This window comes from Acartia tonsa, chromosome 2, assembly GCF_053477335.1.
Source record: "Acartia tonsa isolate MP-2025a chromosome 2, ASM5347733v1, whole genome shotgun sequence".
In the NCBI taxonomy this organism is placed as follows: Eukaryota; Metazoa; Arthropoda; class Copepoda; order Calanoida; family Acartiidae; genus Acartia; species Acartia tonsa.
The window spans coordinates 52,519,410-52,542,966 of record NC_137261.1 but is presented as its reverse complement, the minus strand read 5'-3'; the positions used below and the strand labels follow the sequence as shown (position 1 = coordinate 52,542,966).

At 32.9% G+C, this 23,557-nt stretch overlaps 2 protein-coding genes across 5 annotated transcripts in view; one reads left to right on the top strand and one right to left on the bottom strand.

Annotated features, from left to right (window-relative positions):
* The window catches only part of LOC145312156 (uncharacterized), an 83,084-nt gene that overhangs the window by 7,925 nt on the left and 51,602 nt on the right, over positions 1–23,557 (bottom strand). The window lies entirely within an intron of this gene.
* Positions 10,842–16,662, top strand: LOC145312157 (uncharacterized). 3 transcript variants are annotated; one of them, XM_080151310.1, is made up of 3 exons: positions 10,842–11,379; positions 11,887–12,466; positions 13,032–16,662. In XM_080151310.1, exons 1-3 carry the CDS (start codon positions 11,254–11,256, stop codon positions 13,133–13,135), a joined length of 810 nt encoding a protein of 269 aa, XP_080007436.1. In that variant the 5' UTR covers positions 10,842–11,253; the 3' UTR covers positions 13,136–16,662. The 3 variants fall into 3 exon arrangements, with proteins under 3 accessions (XP_080007436.1, XP_080007434.1, XP_080007433.1); XM_080151308.1 differs by having other exon boundaries at positions 10,843–11,980; positions 12,272–12,466; XM_080151307.1 differs by having other exon boundaries at positions 10,846–12,466.

Below are 23,557 nucleotides of genomic sequence, written 5' to 3'. Positions count from 1 at the left end.
GACTCTGATTATGGCGTAAAAAAAATTAACCAACGAGAGGCCAATATAAATTTTACCATTGCTTGGTCAATTACAGTGTAAACTGGCCACTCATTGGCTATTTTTTTACGTCATAATCAGAGTCAGACACTTTTACTAGGTTCCAAAATATCAAAAATAAAAAATAAGTAAGTAAATGATGTCCATTTTAAGCAATTAACAATGCATAAATTTAGTCCATGTTATAAACAGATAAATATAATTATTTTTAAAACTTTTAAATTGTCCTATTTCAGTATTTATTATTTTTAAAGTAATATTAAAGTAAAAGTTTACTTTATCATTCCGAAACGATGTTTACTGTTATTGTCCTTTAAGATATCGCTAACAACTTAACCGATTTCATTTGCAATTTAGGAGAGCTTCACATTTATTTTAATTTAGATTAAAGCTTGGTTTTATTACATTAAATTCTTATTGGATGCTAGTGTCGGAGACGAAAAAGAAGGAATAGAAAGAGAGAAAGAAAGAGAAAGAAATAAGGAAGAAAGAGAAACTTTTAAAAGTGCAGAGCTAGAAGATAGAAGACAGCCTTCATTCACTTTCCTTCAATTCATGACTTTTAAATTCTCAATTTACAAGCGTTTAATTTGATCCTAGAATACCCCATACCAAGCAATCACCCCCCCCCCCTCCCTCTTCACTCTTTATATGAACTTTTTAATAGCAAAGATACTCTTTTAGTGAGTCAAACAGATTCCTTCATCAATAGGGTATATATTATTTAAATCTATCTATTGTTCTGTATGAATTATGATTTTATCTCGGTTGCTATTTGATATAGTTATCTTAAACTTCTTGTAAAGATATATAGAGACTAGTATATCTAGTTTATTTGACTCTTCTTTTTTTCAATTTCCTTCATTTTGGGATGTTGTCATCCTTGTTAAAATTGTTGTCTGTGTAAAGTCTGTAATTTGTCCATGGGGGTAAACTACCCTTGTGTGTGTGTGTGTGTGTGTGTGTGTGTGTGTAAGTGTGTGTGTGTGAGTGTGTGTGTCCTATATTTTCCACCCCTACTGGACTTTTGACAACCTACTTCCCTTGTGTATTTTTTGTAATGGTAGAATAGGTACAAAAAGTTCTTCTTTATTATGTAGTAAAAAGTATTAAAATTGATTTTTAAAATGGACCTCGAGAGGGATAAGACAATAGACGAAAAACAAAATTATCCCTTTTAAAGATGAAAAATATTGATAAAAAGTTTGTACCATCCAATCAAAATTATCTAGATATTAGAAAGGCGATATATTTTATAATATCAAATAACATTTATTTTGACTTGGAAAAATTGATACAATCTATTTCTAAAATTATACCTTATTCATTATACTCCCTCCTTAATTTATTTCTTCCGTTTTATTAGCACAGATACTCTATTGTGTCTGTATGTACGTCATTACGTCAGCATGTTTGAAAGTTTTAAGTTTCTTGTTAAGGGAAGAATTATAACATTTTAAGTAACATAAACTACTTAAATTTGTTTTTTTAAACTTAATGACCAAAAACTGTACTTAGTCGGCATAGCTAAATATATATATTACTGATAAATATTTATTTAAATTTAGCTATTTATTGACATTATTATCCTTGTTTGTTCCTTCATATGGTAGAATCAGGAAGGAAGAGCCATATGAGTGTAAATTACACTTATACACAAAGTTTTTTATAATCGTAATATATTATTCTTTCTAGAGTGAGAAAGGGTTAAATAACTGTATCTGCCCATCGCAACCGCCTTGTGCAACCTTCCTATTGGTTCATTGAAAATCAACCAATAGTGTCGCTTATTTTAACACAGCCAAGTAGCAGAAAATAATCTAGAAGCAGACGAAAGTGGTCTTTGAAAAAGGAAGGGAGGTTATACATCTATACTATAGATCTGTTTACAGATGTACATTTATTTATCGTGCAGTATCCCCTCCCTGCCTGCAACAAACACATGCCATAATCACTGCAGTATCCCCTCCCTGCCTGCAACAAACACATGCCATAATCACTTCCTGTGTTTCTATTAATAGAGAAAATGTGTTTAACAGGTTCAATTTGCTCTGGTGTACAATCATTTCCGTACCAATTTTAAGGGACAATACAATCGACGAAAAATTGATGTATATCTCAAATGAAGATAAAACAAATACCCCTTCTATAGATTATAAATATTCAGGGAGTAAGGGAGGGACATTGGATTGAATAATCAATTTTGTCTTAGAAATTGGGTACTGGCTTAAAGGGAATGTGCAAGAATTTAGCAGGTTCTGACTGACTTTGGGTACTATCGCATCATTGCTGCTAACTACCTTTTTACGTTTAAGTCAATAATTTGGTATCTTCCTATAATATATCTTTTAATGGATTTTTTTTTATTTTGTTGGTTCTAATAATATATCTAATGTGAAACTGATAGCACAGTTGTATTGCTCCACTAATTTTATCATCATACCATCGCCACCCCTCCTTGTTCCTTTTTCATTTCCAATTTTTTATAGTGGGGGGTAAAATCATGTTCCGATTTTGTACAACCTTTTTTTGTACACATGGTTTTCCTCGAGTTTTGCAAAGGTTTAACCACTATTAATTATCCTTTTTTAAACAGAGGTTAATTCTTTTTTGGCTCACTGCCTCATTAAAATAGTAAGGCAAAATTATCTCCTCTAAATTTTATTGAGGCAGTGAACAAAAATCTTTTTTAGAATTGACCTTAGTGTATTATTTGATATATGTCCTTGCACCCTTTAAAATTATGTACATTTTCTGTCCATTTGGTTTCTGTCATCCAATTTTTTCCTCCTTTCTAATAGTCAAATTAAGGGTGGTATGATATGTGTGTTCAAACAGAGAAGCAAATTTTTAAAAGGTAGGATAATCGACGACAGTTGTGTACACATCCAATTATGTCAAACTAAATCATCCGTTCTGTAGACTACAATTATTGATGTAAAAGATTGTATAACTCAATCAAGTTTTAATAAAAGTTTTTAGTCAACGAATAAGAAAACTGTTAATAGGACCTATCTATTTTACCCTCTCTCTCAGTCAATAATTCAATAATTACAAGCTAAAATATCATTACACTGTAGCTGTATTTGATACTCTAGTTGTATCATATAAACACTTATAAGCGGTCTAGTAGATAAGAATTAAACACCCCTCTTGCTGTAAAATGAATTAAAAAGCCTCTGGCAGCGAACAAATTAACTGTGAATGAGGACGTAAAAAATTAACCACGGATTACAGAATTGGAAAACAGTCAAAAGTGAACAAGGAAGTTTTAAATATAAGATATATAATTTGTTGGTTTAAAAAAAGGCTTTTTAAAAATCTCGATTGGTTGGTATAAACTATCAGTCTTATCCCTTAAGATCCCTGCATATTCAGTAAAAAATAAAATGACTTTCAAGTTTTCTTTTTAATTACTTAATGATTCAAACTGTCCTTATCATACACATACATATAATAACAATAAACCCATTAAGAGCAATTAAACGGCTATCAATGCGAGACATTTTTGTCATTCATACTTAATTAAATTCTTTAACTGCCTCCTTTAAAAACTACTAGCGGCTACGCCCCTAGAAGCCTCTAGGGGCACCTAAGGTAGAATGGGGAAAATTGACCTCCTCCCTTTTTAAATTTGAGTTTCAAAAGTGTAAAAAAAATAGTTTTTGGAGGGAGGGGGGTAAAGACACCCTCCCCAAAAAAAGGTTTAAAACCTTCCCAGGACCTATAAGAAGCTTCACTGTGAAGAAGAACAATATCGGTTCAGCGGTTAGAGAGATCCTTCGGGACAGACAACATACGCTTACTACTTTATATAATAGGATGAGAGAATTTCTATATTCTTTCTAAAAGGATAAACTTTTTTGGTGAATTTGTAATTTAACTTGAATGTCAGTTTTTGTGCTTCTTTAACATACCTGTAAAAAAATATCATTATTAGTATATTGTTATAAAGTTTTTCTTATACATTATAAGGGAAGTTTTTAGCCCCTAGAAAGTTTTTTTTGATTCACTTGAAAGCTTTTTTAACCCCTATAGAAAGCTGATATGGTAATTACTAATTAGGGTTGGATAAAAATCAATGATAAATAAACAATAAATATTTAATGAAGCACGAAGTTATAATTATGCAAAATTAATTGTATTTTTTGCCAACTAGGGGGAGATTTTGTTGTTTTTTTGTCAGGGATCTTAAGAGATAAGAAAATAGATGATAAAATTAGGGTCAATTAAAATTATGATTTACAAAATTACCCATTCCTTTTTGTGGGAAGTTCAGCTTGAACAACCAAAAGTTTATTAGCTCATAAATGAGATACTATGTTTATAAAATTTTGAAAACCAGTTTTATTTTACAGTCCAATGTCATCTCCCTTCCAGGTTAAGTTTAAAATTAATGTAACTCAATAAGTACAGCTGCACTATATAATTAATTAATTAATTGATATGCGTTGGTCTTTAACCATTAACGATTGGTTTAATTAGTCGTAAGAATATAATTAATTTCATTGTTTAATTTTAGATTTTATATATAACTTTACAAGGATATTATTATGTGTTTAGAATAATATTCTTTTATTCGTTTGCTCAAAAAAATAACAATCTTGCGCTGGTTATACATAAATTTATCGTCCATTGTCTTATACCTTTATAAATATCTTTTGATAATATTGATTTTGGAATTTTTCATATCGACTTCGTAATTAAAGTATTTAAAATACATTTTTAAAATAATCCTTATAATAAAGTAACAGGATGTCTGTTTGTTTTTTTGTTCGTCTGTTTGTCTGTCTGTACCGATGGATTTCGCTAACCGCTGAACCGATCGGGTTCTCGTTAACAGGGTAGCTTATTCTAGGTCCCGGGAAGGTTTATAACTATTTTGGGGGAGGGTACCGCCACCTTACCAAGAGAAAGAAGAGACTTGAACGCAACATGGATAGGTAACGTATTACTTTTTAAAAAAAACTTTTTACGTGCTACTAGAAGCCTCTAGGGGCGTAGACGCTAGTGTTCAGATATAGTTCATACGGTTTTTAACTACGTTTTTAAATTTGTATGATGTATCTTTTTTTGGTATAATATGACATATGTCAAAAGTATTTTAGATCACAAAATCATTTTTGGGAATAGTCCTTTTCGTAACATCGCCCCATAAGGGACGATTCATCGTATTTTTAAAATAGCTTTTTATAGGTTATTTTAGGTTATGTTAGGTTATATTGGGTTAGGTGATTGCCCCACAGGGTTAGGTAATTGGCCCCGTAGTGTTAGAGCCCCCCGCAGGGCCTAGAAATAGGAGAAAAGCTACTGTGAAAAATACGAAGAATCGCCCCATAAGGTCCGATGTTACGAAAGGGACTATACCCTATTTTTTTAACTAGGTTACATAAAAAGATCCCATTTTCATTGATTTTACCGCAAAAATATAATTCCTAAATTTCTTGGCTATAAAAAAACTAATATAGAATATATAGAGAAATGTCCAAATGAAATTGACCGTGCCAAGAAACCGCTGTGTGAGTAAATACAGTAGCCACAGATATGGATCGGTATTCGGTTATTTTTCTCCTATAATGAGGGAGGAAAGGAACATTGGACTGTAATTTATAATGGTAATCAAAGTTTTCTTTTTATTCGTTGAATCAAAAAATTTTATAAAATCTTAAACAATTCGTAAATACTTTTTCACCAAAAATTAAACCTACAACAGGGGTAACTTTGTTTATATTATATTATCCCTCGAAACCAATTTGTATTAAAATTGTAGAATAATCTTTCACATCCCTGACACTATCATAGCTAAGTAATAACAGAGTGAAATTTTGCCTATATAATAATTACGAAACTATTTAAAGTTGGAGCTGATATGTAATTTTCTGGCTACTGAACACAATCAATGTAAAGTATATATCAGGGATAATAAATTCGAGGGATAAGACAATGGATGATAAATTTATGTACCTCTCAAAAAAAGTTATTCACTGCTAGTATGTACCACCCAATTAAAGGTTTATTAAAGGTTCCCAAAGTTTTTAAGCTTACAATTTATAGATCGTGAATATAAAACTTTGGGAGCCTGCAAAAATTACATTCAGCTGTCCCCTAACTCCCTGGAAAATATAGACAAATTTATGTAAATAGATAGATAGTTAAAAATACATATGCAATTAACGATTGGAAATCAGGAAAAATAAAGCTTTTTCAAAGGGCGAAGTATTATGTTATTCCGCTTGGGGTTATGATCAGTTTTTGAAAGTGTTGCTTTAGCTCTAATGGCTCTTTCCTTTTACTGAACAGCCACTTTTTAAAAGGTCAACACAGAAGAAAATTATCTAAATCTAAAGCCCTTTGTCTATTATGTATTTCATGACATAAGCAATAAATCTGATATTAATCTAACTAGCTCTCTCACACATAGTTAATTAATTGATATTTAAGTATGGGAAGGAAGGGAGTAAACTAAATTTTATTCGGGGGGGGGGGGGGGGGCGGGAGGTCATATTAGTTACACAGTGGTAGGTTAAATTGGGCACGCGTAGGGGTTAATTAGAGGACTTAAAATTATACCAGACCCAAAGTTTTATCAAACCAGCAGTGTCCAAAACTTTATGAAAAAGGTTAATAGTAAGTTTTTATTCTTGGCAATTACAAATTTTTATACATTTTATTCCATTCATTTTTTGCATTTAATTAAACAATATTTAAATTTAATTTGTAAAATAAAAACCACATGATATGTGCAGAAATAAGGGATAAATAAGCTACTGAAAATGATGTAGATTTTATAATAAAACTTATACTATCTATAATACAAAGTAGAATGATGTCTGTCCGTCCGTCTGTCTGTCTCTCTGTCCGTCCCTTAAGATCTCGGTAACCACTGAACCGATCGGATTCTACTCTTCAGGGAATATACCTACTGGTCCTGTGGTGGTTTTAGGCTATTTTCTTGGGGGGTGGGACACCCCCAACCCCCCAAAAAATGAAAAAAAATTCCCCCTCTGTCTGTTAAAAATCACAAAACAGATTAAGTTTTCCATTTTATTTAAGATTCATATAGTACATGGAATTTTTAAGGCTATTTTCTTTAAACTATATCCATCCTAAAATACAAAACCCTTAGATGCTAAGGGCTAAGCTATTTCAAATTAATCTTCCCTTTAAAAATTTAAGTTATTCAATGACAGAATTTTGTGATAGTTTTAGGGAAAAGTTAGATTAGTTTTTTTTAAACAAGGATGACAACATCCATAAAAGCGAAGCACTGAAACGGTAGGACAAACGGACATTAACACTTGTATATAGTGTTAACTTAATTATCATATATAAATTTATAAAGTCAAAGCAAAATTGTAAGTAAATTTGTCGTAAAACTGCTTGATACAGGATAATTTTTATGGACATACTTACATTTTTAGGACTTGATTATAGAGTTGCTTCGCTTAAAACATTATACTTTGTTGTCCCAGGAATCAATGTACCAAAAATCAGATCAATCCGATGATTTAATCACATAAAAATTTGTTGTTAAAAAAGTAAAAAAATCAACATGTTTAAAATGGACGTACGGACATTTTGGTAATGATTATAGAGCTGCTACGCTTTCTAAGTCGTACCTAACTACTAAAGGAATCACCATGCAAAATTTGAAATCGAAAGGACAATTCTAACATGCCCAAATTAACGGAAAAAGCTATCCGTTACGGACGTACGGACGGACGGACGGACGTACGGACGTACGGACGGACGGACGGACGGACGGACCGACCCTAATTATAGAAAAGCTTCGCTTTTAAAAATATCCCTCCAATATATTGTCTGAAAATCTGGCGCGTACCAACAAACACAAATGCGGGGCGTGGCGTTATTTATCCCCCTAGACATCATATTTATATTCATACAGGAAGTCATACCACTATACATTAATTTACGCTCTTATTGTCCATATAAATATTACTAATGTAGGTTCAGGGATCTTAGGGGATAAGACAATGGATGATTAATATACAACACATCCCTAATTTTATGTATCATCATTGGGAAGGTACATCAATTTATCAGCCATTGTCTTATCCCTTTATATCCCTGCATTCATACACGTTCCACAAGTAAATAATAGAAAATTAGATTAGGGTGGGGTGTTTGTTTATTTAATAATGGTTTATATATTTATTTGTAAACAAATTTCTCTTTTAATGTCTGAGTCATAGATATAAAACATCCCTAAGGTTTAATATGGAGGAGGGGATATTAGACTGTAAATTATACTAGTCCCTGAAATTTAAAAAGTTTAATTAAATCTTGATTAGGTTTTACAATGGGAATCGTTATTTTGTCTATTGTATTATCCCTGATTCCTGTTATAATTTATAGTTTATAAGCATATAATTTTGATTTAATAACTGTGTATTATTAAAATAATAACAAGGATGACAACATCCAAAAAGCACAAAAAAATCATGGATTGACATAAAAAAAAAATCATAAAACCTATAAATATCAATTTATATACATATGTCTTTTCTTCATGACCGACAGACAGACAGATTGATCTATATAAATAAATACTGGATGCTCATTGATTAAAGTAATATATAAATCTATTGCTCATTGGTTTAGAACAAAACACCAATGGTGTCGCTTATATAACACAACCAAGTAGCAGAAAATAATTTAGAAGCAGACGAAAAAGGTCCTTGAATAATGAAGGGAGGTAGTTGTCTGTATATACATCTATACTATAGATCTGTTCTTATTGGTATCTTTACAAAAAAAAACTCCTTTTATCCCATTACGTTTCTTACAGACTGACAGACGGATTTATGTTTCGAATTATAAATTAGCTTTACTAAAAAATGTATGAAAAACGGCAGTGTGTAAAATTCAGAGGGTGATTTTTATTGGCATATTATCTTAATAAGTATAGCGTGAAATTTACGTGGAGAGTTGTATCAAGTTTCTAAATATCCAGTTAATCATTTTTTTATAACTTTTAACGGTAGCGGTTTATTGAATATAAGCGGCAGCGCCCCTATGGACTTTATACTCTAATTGACAGAGAACTGAAAAAAACACCATCCAAAGATTTGAATCTAAAAAATAAAAATTAGAATGTAAAGCATACATACATCTCCAATTATGAAAAACAAAATTATCCCTTCTGTAGATTAAAACCATTTTTTGGATATTTTGAATACTGAAAGTGTATACCAACCAATTAAGAAATTCGAAAAAGTCTATGAAGTCAACGGATGAAAGCACGATTTTAAAACTTTGAAGGATCAGTATAATTTACAGCCTAATGTCCCCTCCCTGACTATACTGTTTTCTTGACAAGTTGTCATGTGGGCTACATATTAAAAATCGCACTAATTTAAATTTTGCAAGCTGGAAAATTAAAATCATTGCATACATTAATAATATTTTAAGTATGGCTTCGAAACCGATTAATATCTGCTTTATGACCGGTTGTCAGCCATAATGAAAAATCATGTATAGCATCGAATTACAAAAAAAATTTCCACGAATATTAAAATCAAAATCATAGAATTAGTACCAGTTTTGTTTGTCCAAGACTTCAGCCCCTTGGTCATAAGAACACTGGTTTTAATCTTAAAAATTTTCCTTTTTGAACCCCGCGGAAAGCTGTCTATAATATGATGCGATAAATATCTATTCAACACTCACGATCATTTATCAAAATTAATTTCTTTTTATATGAATAGCAAAAGATTGGTTTGAAAATGTCTGATAAACTTTTCTATAAAATCTACAGGGAGGGAGGGGACATTGGACTGTAAATTACAATCGCGACCAAAGTTTTATAACCACGTTATCTTATTCGTTGACTTTAAACTTTCCAAACTAATAGTGTCAAAACTTTTCAACCAATAAATTTAATGTACAGGAGGAGTTAATTTGACTATTATCATAGGATATATACATCCCTGAAAATCGAGGAAAAACTTTCTTTTTTGTAAAAATATCTAATTTTGCCAGAAAAAAAAGGTTTAATAACGCTCAGCATGAATTCTGTCATTATTGTAAACATTTAAAACTTTTATATTATACAGGGAGGTGGAATCATTGGACTGTGTATATAGTAGTCCCCAAAGTTTTATAAATATTCTCTCTTTCAATGGCTTAAAAACTTAAAAGAATTTTATTAGTCTTGTATCTTTGATGTTTCATACTTTTAAACTATAGAAATGATAAATTTATCATAATTGGGGATGTATATTAATATATTGTCCAAGGCCTAACCCCTAAGATCCCTGCGCGCTTCTCATAACTCTTGGACCATCCTTTTATCCTTTTAATGATTCGCAATATGAAATAAACTCTTTTGGAAAATTTGCAAACTTTCACTTTCCAGGAAGAAAAAAGCTAAATAAACACGAGACAAAGTAATCAAAAATTAACCCCAAAAAAAGGTAGAAAAAAGTCAATGCAAAGAAAATAAAAAAAAACAATGAAAATATTAAGAATATAGGCACAATTACTTCTGCCTAAATGGCAACAGTTAGGCCAGATATCATAAAGGATAAGACAATGGACGATAAATTCATGTACGCCCCCAGTTATGATACTCAAAAAATTCTCCTTCTGTAGATTAAAATATTTGATTGAAAAGTTTAGAACATTTTAAATGAGACTAGTATCATGTACAGTCCAATTTCCCCTCCGTCCCAGATTTACAAAATTGCCTAAGTGGATCCTAATATCAATTTAATTTTGTTCACCATAATTGGGGCTAGGATTCATTGTCTTATCCCTTTAGATTCCTTTAGAGTCTTTAGTCTACCCTCCAGCTATCAACACCTATGGTAGCCACTGAGTAGACACTCTACCCTTTTTTGACTCCCCCCAAGGATACCCCATCCCCCAGTCATCATACCCCTCATCTACACACACTCGCAAGGCGCACACCAACCCCTCTCCCTCAGCGGTCCTACCCCCACACACACACTCTCTCTCTAGGCAGGCTATCAGCTGACACAAAGTGCCGGTAACGAAGCCCTCTCATTGGAGGAATTAGTTCCTACCGACAGATAAGAGATCTGATTGGTCCAACGCACTCTCATTCAGTCACATGACCTCAGGCTATTGGCTAATCTAGATTGATTAGTGTAACACGCGGGTTTTTACACCAGTTTTTATCTGACCACGCTCGAATATACATCTCAATTATATAGTGTTGCTGCTTATAAAATGGCAAAGAAATTGCTAACGCAGGATGCCTTAGCTCAAGTAAGGTCATTTTTACAAAATGACATAAAGGATGCCATCAGTCAAGCCGTAACCGAGAGCGTACAAGCATACGAGAAACTTCAAAAGGTGAGCAGCGACACTCTTAGTAAAACTTTTTTATCTGAGATTCGTAGTTTGCGTGATTCAATTGAGACTTTAAATGTTAAACACCGCGACGAAATGAATGAACTTCGTACGTTAATGGAAGGTGGTGAACTTTCAACAGAACAGCAGATTGCTGTACGAGTAGTGTCACTAACAAAAAACTTTGAGAACTTTGTCGTTAATGCAAATGCGCGTGAAAAATGCCAATCCACACTCAATGATTATGTCTTGTCCCAACTTGCTCACAGGGAGCAAAGGGACAGACTGTGGAGCATTCGTGTTAATAATGTCCAGTGCCCATGGCTTGATAAAACGCCGACAAGTCGCGAGGTTTTTGACATTGTCATCAGGCCTGTTTTGGTCGAGCAGGACCCCGACGCAAACATCAATTACTCTAACACCATAGAGTATTCCCATCCCTTAAGCCAGAGGGTTAAGGGCCCCAGAAATTATATCTTCAGGTTTCACTCTCGTCATATGCTTTTTCAGTTCATGCTCAACAAGAAGAAGCATTTACAACTGTTGGACAAGAAGGCTCGCGACAAGACAGGTTGGACCAGCGCCGCTGCAGTATCCTTCGACGGTAAGAGTTTTCTTAAGTGTGCCCACGATCTTGCGGACACAAATAGAAGCTTGATGACCTACCTACACAGCGCAGGAATCGCGTCTAGGACTAAACTGTCGGGCACCAGTGTCGCCTTCCAACCAAAAGATGGCCCCCCCAAGTGGATAAAAGTGCAGAATCCTATGGCTCGAAGCCACATTGGGTTGATTTCCCCACTGCCTCCCCTACAGGAAATATTAAGCACTGATAATTTGATTGTAAAATTCATGCGTGAAAATGGCCAATCTAACCGTAACCTTTTCTTTCAAGGTTTCGAAACAGAGATAAAGAGCCTACTGCAGGACCTGAAGGACAACAAGCTGCGTGGAACCCAGACAGAGCAGGACCATGAGGATCAACATTCTCCAAATCATAGTGTCACTGTTGATGCTATCTCCACAGCCGAATTTCCTGCCATTGAGAATACTGGTGCCGCAATTCCCGCCAAGACAGGCTCGGCCCCAGGTACTACATCAGGCTCTACAACCACAGGTACTAACGCAGCATCATCCTCAGTATCGACAAGGTCAGCAGCTGCCAAACCATGAACAATGCCACGAGCATTCCTTTATGGATATCGGGTCAAAACTAAGCCTTGAAAAGGTTGTCGTCATACTAGTAGTGTACATTTTGTACAAATTTCACTTTAATTGAGCAAATTACTAGGTACTATTAAGTACACATCAAAATCAAAGCTCAAACTTATTACGCTTAGCCGTTTTTATAACTATCATTATTATAATCTGTATAATCTGTCAATAATCGTAAAATAATTAAAATTCAATGAATTAGACTGATTAATGATAATTGTGTAAACATATACTGGTAATTGGTAATTAGTAATTAGCAAATTAATTTTTGAAATTAACTTTATTTACTGAATTATTCTTCTTACTGATTTTTTTTACTGATTTTTACTGAATTTTTACTGAATTTATCAAATCATATACTCGTTGGATGCGGGTAGGGGGGGGGGGGAAAAAATAGTAGAGATTTTTTACCATGTTTCTTATATATGTTATTATTTTAGTGGAACACCTGCCAATAACTTCTGCCTGCATAGCTGAACCGGAAGCAGAACCTGCATCTCCAGATCCATGGCCTCCAGACACATCCTTAGACAGCTGGTTCTAGTCAGGTAGATGATATTTTGTGTCTAAATGAAAATGTGAACTATGATATCACTAGCATTCTCTATGATGATACGTTTAGAGAATACTCGAGCGACTATAACATTAAGTGTGACTATATAGATATAGATTCTCTTTTTAATATATTTAAAAACACAAATGAGCAACTTTTTAAAATTTTTTCAATTAATATTCAAAGTCTCAATAGTAAAATCCAACAGTTAAGAAATCTAATTGAAACGGCCTCTCTAGAGGGTGTTGGCCCATCGGTCATCGCCGTCCAGGAGACCTGGTTGTCACAGGACTCAAACACAGATAGTTTAAGTTTAATAAATTACAACTTTATCTCCACCCCCCGACCAGAAGGGAGGGGCGGGGGAGTAGGGCTGTTTATTCATAGCAAATATCAAACAAAAGTTTTATTTCCAAATTTTTTTGTGCCTCACATTTTTGAAACTATGTGTGTTAAAGTCACATTAGGGAGCTTTAAGGCATTAATAGTTAACGTTTATAGACCTCCACATAGAAACCCCGAGGACCTTGAATCATTTTTTAATATACTTGGTGACTTTTTAGATGTGATTGATGATAGCAACCTCCCTGTATTCATTGTAGGAGATTACAACTTAAATCTCTTCACGACTTATGACGTCTTGGGTCCTGCATCTCGTTTTTTTAATTTAATGGTAAGTAATGGGTATCTATCCTTAACGTTAAGAGCAACTAGAGTACATAATTTCTCGTACTCATTGATTGATTCAATTTTTTGCAAGGATTTCCTGGACAATTTTGTTGACTCACATGTAATTGTCACTGACCTATCAGACCATTTTGTATTGTCTAGTTCCTTTTCACACGTCATTCCAAAACCCCCAAAAAAACCACAATATTTTGAAAAAAGATTTTTGGAAGAAGCAAATATTGATAACCTCAATTATGAACTATCAATACAAAATTGGGATGAGGTCTTAAGCACAGAGGACGTTGATTTAGCCTATGCGAAATTTTTTTCAATCTTCTTTAATCTTTACAACTCATGTTGTCCCAAAGACAAAATTCGCAATAATCGCAGGACCATGCCGCAGTCGCCATGGATGTCTAATCACCTTCTGCTGTGCAATAGATTTAGGGATAAGTTGTATAGGAAATCCTTGAGTTACCCAACACAAGAAAATAAGGATAGGTACTCAACTTACCGTAATAATTACCAGAGAACTTGCAGGGAGAGAAAGAGAATATACTATCAATCTGAGCTTGAAAAAGCGGGCAAAGACGGCCGCAAAGTATGGCAAGTATTAAGGGAGGTAATGGGTAAATCCAAGTATTCAAGTGATCTTGAATACCTGGAAATTAATGGAGCAAAAATTGAGAACAAAAAGGAAATAGCCAATGCCTTTAATTCCCACTTTGCAAAATTGGGTGAGAACCTTACCCCTGAAATTCCTCAAACATCAAAAGATTTTAGGGATTATTTACCCCCCCCCATTAATGATAGTATATTCATTCCTCCCCTGGATGAACTCCAGGTATTTAACATAATAACGAGCTGCAGGCCCAAAACGGCCAAGGACGTGAATGATGTAAGTTGTAAACTCTTAATTCAATGTGCCGCCAATTTAGTGCGGCCATTGACGTACATATATAATCTTAGTTTTTCACAAGGAATTTTTCCCTCAGGGATGAAAGTGAGCAAGAATGTAGTCGTTTATAAATCAGGGCCGTTGACCAGCTTAGATAGCTGGAGGGGCGTTTCTATCATCAACACATTCTCGAAGCCACTCGAGAGGATCATGTACAAGTCACTATATGAATTTTTAGATGAAAGATCCTTTTTCTCCACACGACAGTTCGGATTCCGTCCGGGCCTCTCCACGGCACATAATGTTCTTGATCTTGTCAATCGTATCACGGCGGCACTTTCCGAAAAGAAAGTGTGCGCCGGGATATTAATTGATATCAAGAAGTGTTTCGATCTTGTAGATCGAAACATCTTGTTGAAAAAACTCGAGCATTATGGTTGCCGTGGAGTGGTCCTGAGGTGGTTCGAAAGCTACTTTGAAGGACGGTCACAACAGGTTGCGTTTGGGGGAGAATTTTCTGATGTACTATCTATCCTTATCGGTGTTCTCCAGGGAAGTACACTCGGTGTACTTCTCTTTCTTATCGTAGTTAATGATCTAGATTCTGCCACTAGAGACGCACTGCTGTCTCTTTTTGCAGATGACACATTTTGTCTTTTAACAGCTGACAACATTAGGGATCTGTTTATTAAGATTGAAAATACTCTTCCTCAAATTACTGAATGGTACAACAGTAATAAACTTATTATAAACAGCAAAAAAACCAAGGTTATCTTGTTTCAATCGCCAAGACAAAATTTCACGGAAGAGGAAAAAAATCTTATAAAACAGTTTCCTGTTTTTATCAATTCTAACCATGAAGGAGAGAACCTTCCAGAAAAAATCCAGAAACTAGATCATATAACTTTTTCGAATAGTAACCCTGGAGAACAAGCCGCAAGGCACCTGGGTATTCAAATCGATGAAAAATTGTCTTTCAAAATCCATTTTAACTTAATGCACAAAAGAATTCTAAAAGTTGTATACTCATTGCGTCAAATGCGTCATATACTTGACTCGCAACATCTTAAATTGCTCTATTTTGCCTACATAAAGTCTGTTCTCAACTATTGTTTAATTGTATTCACTGCTGTTCCAAACACCTTATTGGAGCCTATCTTAAAACTCCAAAAGGAGTGCTGCCGCTTAATAGCAAAAAAACCACGCCGTTTTCCATCAAATATTTTATTTAAACAATTGGAAATTTTACCAATTAGGAAGCAAATGGAATACGAAGTGTTTTTATTTATGTACAAATATAAAAACAATATGCAGCCAAGAGTTTTTGATGGTGTCTGGAACACACGTGATACAATTCATGATTACGAAACCAGATTTAGAAATAATTTCATAGTAGATCAAGCCAATAGAAATTTTATATTCAATTCACCATTACATTTTTTCCCAAGACTTTGGAACACATTACCTGAAAATTTAAAAACAATACCTACTTTCCTGGAGTTCAAACGGAAAGCTTTTTACTTTGTATTAAATTCAATATAATGGTTTCATTCTTTATTTTTCATTTTTTTTTATTTTTCAGTCTTAATCTTCTTGCATTTTTATTCTTATTTAACTTATCAATAGTTTATTTTTACACTTTATGCAGGCAACAATATATCATAACATCATACTCATACTCATAATCACCAGAGCAATTTAAGTTGGGCTCAAGTATTTTTGATTTTTTGATTTTTAGATTTTTAGAATCTTTATCCCTATCATATTTAAAATGAGTATACGACTAAAGGGTTTTTTTGTACATTTCTCAAATATTTCACGCATCGGTTTGACATACTTAATTATAGCGTCGGATCTTTCTGTCCTAAATTTCAACCATATTTTTGGATTTTTGATGCCTTCAAGCAATGTTTTTTCTCTTTCATTCTTTTCATTCATTGGGGCTGTACATGGTCGTACATGGTCGTCGCAGGGACTAAGGGATTTAATGGAAATTCAACAAGGGTTGAAAATTAGTTCAAGAACGTCGGAGTTCTTTGTAAGCGGCCGGAAAACGTTAAATATAAATTAGCTACCTAGGACTTAATACACATAGAAATTCTTCTTTAATCTTAGCTTTTCAAATTCAAATTTAATTTCGATTCATTTTTTCAACTTAAATTTAATTTTCAATTTTATTTTTCAATTAATTATCTAATTTATTTTAGACTACCTTGTCCCGGTCTGTACAACCAGGAGCTCCTGGAAGGCGTACATTGTGTCCTTCGAGTCCGACCTAAATACCTACATCCCCGTCGTCGAGTTGTCGTTCAAAATAGAGTTCTTACTAGATGTCAACCCCTACAATTAAATTAAATTCATTCAACAAAATTTTTTACACTATAGCTTTTTTCTTATCAAATTTTTAGCAAATTTTTAGCAAATTTTTAGCAATTACCTTCTAATATTTTCTTTTCAACATTTTTTCAACATGTTTCTTTATAACTATATTCAAATTTAACTTTTACAATTTTTTTTTCTTTTTTCAAATTACTTTACAGGGGAGCGCATCTAGAAACCTGTTGAGATTTTTTCACAAAATTTATTAAACTTTATTGAATTCTAAACAAATTCCTATTTTTTTAATCAAAAAATCCTTTTTTCTCGTAATTTTATAGTTTTTTTTCATTCCAAATTTTCTTAAACTTTCTTTGGTCACACGAAATGTCTATACGTCATGATTAGGTTGGTTCATATTTACATGTTGGACACAGGATCCATCTATCTGTCTAATCGCTAGCCGGTCAACTCGTTGACCGGTCACGTACTAACATTGCTGTACAGGTTGACATATGGAGGTTATGGAGAAGGGGTTGCAGGCAAAGCTGATGTGAAGGCGAGCTCGTAGATGTTAAAGCGGTGGAACCACGAGCGGATAACTTTCTGATCCGCATTTATATGGCGGTCACCGGCCGGCGAAAGTGGTACCGACACCAACCACAGTCCAGCCCGAAGTAGGCTCAGCCGCACCTGGCCCGCCAAGAGAAATCACCTAGTTTATCAAATTCCGCAATTATGTTTACCAGTAACAATAAAAACATATAATTATTATCGTTATATTATGAAATATTAACATGTAATTTCAATATAATAATTAATTGTCTATGTGATTTACTCATAACAGGATTGAAGAGTTATTGAATAAAAAAAAAAGTTCTTATTATATTATAAACATTATTACATGTGTATTATGTACATATATGTATAATGTCGTAACATAACTTGAAGAATATTACATATGATATTTTGATGAGTCCTGGGAAAATGAGTCAGCTTACAATGGATTATTGTTATCATTTTTATGCCCTAATCACCGGTTTTCACATTATGTCAGAGTGTGTACGCTCGTTAGCCTGTGCGTGTGTGTAGGGGGGGGGGGGGGGGGGGGGGGGTGCAATACGTGCATTTTACGAGCACGTAATGTATAACAATGTAATTTACCTATTCATTAATTTAAGATTATTTTTTGTGTGTGAATCTTTACGCAAGACTCTTACTTTTTTAATAGTACAACTACTCTAAAAGTATTATATGTCTATACATTCGATATAATAATCGCTTTCGTTTTAATTTCTTTTAAGATGAGTAATATAGAAAGAGAGATGACATTAAATTGTATATTACGCTGGTACCCAGAGGATCTGACCTCGTTATCTTAGAAACTTTTGGTACTTTTTTTATATCTTGATACATACTAGTCCAGACTTTAATAAAAAATTTTAATCTGAAGAAAGGGTAGCTTTATTTCTCATCAGCATTGTGATGTATATTAGTTTATCATCCATTGTCTTATCCCTTAAGATTCCTGAGTGTAAGAGCTTTTGTAATTACTCATCCATCTTTATAAAACTGTAATTAAACACATTCTTGAGAAAGTGATAAACACAGGTTGAGGAAGGGGAAACTGGACTAAAATTTATATTGGTCCCAAATTTTTTTCCTTATTCGTTGGCTAAAACAATTTGGAACTTGTGTAAAATCTTGAATAGGCTGTAATATTTAGTGTAAGCAAAAGTACATCATTTAAATTTCATTTTAATTTTTATCCAATAAAAGAAAAAAAAGGAAATACTCTCCAAAGAGATTTACATACCGCCCTATTTTTAAAATATTAACATAAAAAAACCTTACTTTCAACATATTAAATTTAAGTATAATTGCTATTTTTATTGTTTTGAAATAGAAAAAAAAGATACAAGAAAAAGTCAATCCTTTAATAGGCATTTTTACCTACTATTTAAAGATACTTAATCTGGGATTAAAAGCAGGGAGGGAGGGTTAATTGGACTGTAAATTTCGCTGACACCCAAATTTTTATAAACAAATTCCCTTATTTAATGGCCTTTCATACTTTAGTGAAAAGATGATTGGTAAGTTTAAAATGGTAGCGTTCAAACTTTTCAAAATATAATTTTAATTTACAAAAGGAGTATTTTTATCATCATTGAATTTATCGTCCATAGTCTTATCTTATATTAAAAGACATACTATTAAAAATCTTTCAAAAATATCTGTAATTTTAGCTAATTTAGGTTTTCTATCAAATAAAGAAGTTTCTTTTAGATTCGATTCTTAATTGTTGTATTTAATATCTTTTAAATATTTAGAATATTTTTTTAAGTGTTTAGACAGATTTTTGGTTTACGGTCCATGGTTGCAGTAATTTGGTTTTAATTAGGTTGCAGCAGCAGCCAGAAGTAACATTCAATTCAGTACATTACAGGCAGCAGTGTCCATACATTATGTACACCAAAACTATTATAGGCAATAAAAAGAAAATTGACAGAGATCTAAATGGATAAGACAATGGCCGAATGATTTATGTTCATCTCCAATCATGATGCACAAATGTAACCCCTCTGTAGACACTTAAATTAATGGACAAAGCAATCAAAATTCTATTATAGACCTAAAAGTTGTTAAGCCAAGGAACAGGAAAACTTTTTTATAAAATTTTGGGAACTAGTGTAATAAACAGCCCAATGTCCCCTCTCTAGGTAGTTTTTTTTTTTGGGGGGGGGGGGTAATTTTTTTCTAGGGGCGATTTATCTTAGGAAGGTGGTGGTACCCTCCCACAAAATAAATATAAATCTTCCTGTGACCTATGAGAAGCTATTCTAAAAAGTAGAACCCCATCGGTTTAGCGGTTAGCGAGATCCTTCGGTACAATTAGACAGACAAACATCCGATTACTTTATTATAGGATTATTTTTCCCCATTTTATGTAAATTTTTTAGTTTTCTCGTATGAACGTCATCACACAACACTTTCTCTGAGTTTGAGTAAGAGGAACATCATCACAATCAAAACTGTCCACATCATGGTCCAACTTCAGGGATGTTAAGGGATAAGACAATGGAAGATAAATTCATGTAAATCCCCCCAATAATGATAAATAAAGTTACTTTTCTGTAAGTATAAAAGTCTGTAAAATCCCAATCAAGATTTTTTTTAAAGTTGAGGACACTTGAGGACCCTTATAATTTACAGTCCAATGTCCCTTGCCTCCCTGACATTTAAATCAGGATAAGATCTTTGTGAGTGTCTGTGTGTGTGGGTGTGTGCATTTTTGTGTGTTAGTGAGTGTATATTATTATGTGTGAATGTTTTGAAACTCTTAATGATGGATGTAGAATATATCTGGATAAATTGGCAGGAGCAAATTTGTCGTCGATTTAGGTTGCTAACATGGACCTCATCTATTGGTCAGTTTGTTTGTTCAGTAGGAGGGGAGGGAATAAAGAAAATCTAGTGCAACATCCAAGCAATATTATATCAATATTCTTAAAATGTGACACATTTCTAAGAGTTTCAAAAATACTAAAAAACACACAAATTAAAAGTTCTTATATTTTTTTCTCATAAGCTTTTTTGTTTGATTAGTATTTAATTAGAAATTATAAGCTTGATGCAATAACTCATAATCTGCTGGATGGCTGTGTAATTTTTCCCATCATTAACAATTTTTCTTAATAACAAATTTTACCCTAAAATCGAGAATAGTTATTTCTCGCATCGTATTATAAACGGCTTTCCGCGGATATAAAATGTACAATTATAAGATTAAAACTAGTTTTTTTAGCCCCGAGGTGCCGAAGCACCGGCTAAAAAAATGGTTTTAATCTTATGATTGTACATTTTATATTCGTAGAAAGCTGGATATAATACGATGCTAGACATAGTTTTTTCGTATGGATGAAAACCGGTTCCTATCCACCGGATTCGAATGAATACGAGAAAGTGTTATTACAAAATTGAAATTAGTTTTTGTAATGAAAGAAATGAAAAAGATATCTTTACAAAGGTAGTCATAACATTCAGATTAAACAGTTTTAAATTCAAATTAAATATGTATACAGCAATTTTTTATATGTTGATTTTTATGAACCATTAAAAAGAAACATTAAGAATATCGTTAATCAATTTTAGAACTCATTTATAACTTCTTAGATTTTACTTTGTCTAACAAAATACTTTTTTGTTATCTTTCTTTTTTTCAATCTTTTTATAAAAAGTAGTAATGTTTTTTAGAAACTACTGAATTGATACGTTATCCTTTGTAGGGAAACTTAACATGAATTAAAGCGGATGGTTTTAGGCTATTTTCTACCTATTCTTTTAAACACAGACCCTCTATGTGCTAAGGGCGCAGCCGTTAGTAAAAAGAATAATGTACAATTATTTCCTACCTCACAATTAACATCTATTTTGAAACAATTTCAGGCTTATTTTAATGGTATCATTTCATTTGTGAGCTTTTTACTTCACACAATACTTTTGTTTTTTAAGTTTTAATTACCATCCACTAAAATAGCAGATGATGTGCGGACAATATAAATCAATAACATGTTGGTTTCTCTTTCAAAAATCTCAGGGATTCAAGGGATAGGTATTTTCATTGTAGCTTTTGATTTATAGTAGGTAGGTTATTTTAGGTTAGGTTAGGTAAATGTCAATGATTGCCCACCTGGGTTAGGCAATTGGCTCAGCAGGGGCTAGAAATAAGGGGAAATACGACGAAACGATGTCAAGAAATAGACAATACCCAATTTATCTTGTATTGCCCCACCCCTATGTCCCTGACAACTGGTAAAATTGTCATGGCTAGTCAAACGGAACCACAAATAAAGAATTGTTTGTTTTTTTACAGAAATCAATTAGGATTGAAATAGTCATATTTTTTTATTTCATTACATTTTACGAATTTGCTTTATACTTTCCCTTATTTCTACTCTATTTCAAACTAACTTAAAATTTTGGGGGGATATAGAACTTAATAAATAATGGTCACAAAGCTTTCTTGCATTCGTTGGCTTCAAATAACTTTTTTTATCAAACAATAAAGAAGAGATGATTTTGTTTATCATTATTGGGGATGTAAAATTAGTTTATTGTCAATTGATTCAACCCTTAGGATATCAAAAAAAGGTAACTGCAAGTACAGTTTTCTAAATCCACTAGCGGCTGTGCCACTAGCATCTAGGTCAGAAAAAAGCATAAAACCATTTAAATACTTAAATATTAAAAAAAACTAAATCCACCCCAGTACCTATATGAAGTTTCCCTAAAATAAAGAATCCAATCGGATCAGTAACTACCAAAATCTTAAGCAACAGATAAAAAAAAACCTACTACTTTATATTATAGGATATATGTATGTTACTCTAGTTTCAATTATGTATGCTTGTAACCTATATAAATGAATTGAATTGCCTGTAAGTGTGCAAGACCCCCATAAAATTTGCGAACACGGCAGTAAAATTGGCACAGAGATTAACACGTATTTTTGAGGATGGTGGATTAGTTTAGTGTCCTTTTTTGTACAGTAAATATTCTGTACTTGTGAGGTTTCTCCAGTTTTACAAATATATTAGATAAACTTTTAAAAGCAGTATTTTGGTGGTTACATCTCCTTGTACTTTTTAAACTATCGTACATTCTGGGAGTACTGGGTGTCTGTGATCGTATTTTTTTAAGCTTGACCTCCACCATATTTAGCACTTAAACTTGTAACTAGGTTTTCACATTTAGTATCAGGGTTGCCATCATTCATTTTCCAATATTTTGAAATAATTAATCGGAATATAAGTACCCAAAGTTTTAGAGCAAAAAAAATAGCCTTGTGACGTCATAAAAATTAGGGGTTATCCATCTCTTTTAATGGGTTTACTTTTCCACTTCTCCTCTCGTCTCCCTCATTTTTATGACGTCACCCTCACATGTCTAATTTTTGAGACACTTTGTCCAGTTACATAATAATACTTTGTATATAATAATGTTTATAATACTTTGCTTAAGTCGAGTGTCCCCTCACCCCTTGATAAAAAGAGTATTTTTTAAAACATATCTCATTTAAAAGTTTGGCAACCTGATAATTGAATCCTTAGTTGATGGATGTTTACAAGGCAGTAACCACAATATATTCAATTTATCTTTTTAAAAACTAACTGCTAAATAGATTCAAATCTTAGCTATGTATATTTTAACGCCTCTAGTTTAAACCTTATGTTAAAAACCGTTAGAAATATATAAATTTTATTATATAAATTAGTAAGGTTTTTTTTGTCTAGCCTAAGATTTCTATAACTACTGAACAGATTAAGTTCTCCATTTTAAGGAAGGAGAGTCAGTGGATAGTTTTAGGCTATTTAATTCTTATATCTAAGTTTGGTTTTAGGCTATTACTCCTTCGAATACATAGCTCTTAGATGCTAGGAGCGCAGCCTCCAGTAAAATATATTTTAATATTATTTAAAAGACTTTTGTAGTTTAGTGTAAAAGTTTGTTATTATAGCTCTATAGCTGGT

Coding starts and splice junctions, on each gene's coding strand:
- LOC145312157 (XM_080151307.1), top strand. CDS start 11,254: ATGGCAAAGAAATTGCTAACGCAGGATGCCTTAGCTCAAGTAAGGTCA. Junction 12,467..13,031: donor CAAGACAGGCTCGGCCCCAG/GTACTACATCAG, acceptor TTATTATTTTAG/TGGAACACCTGCCAATAACT.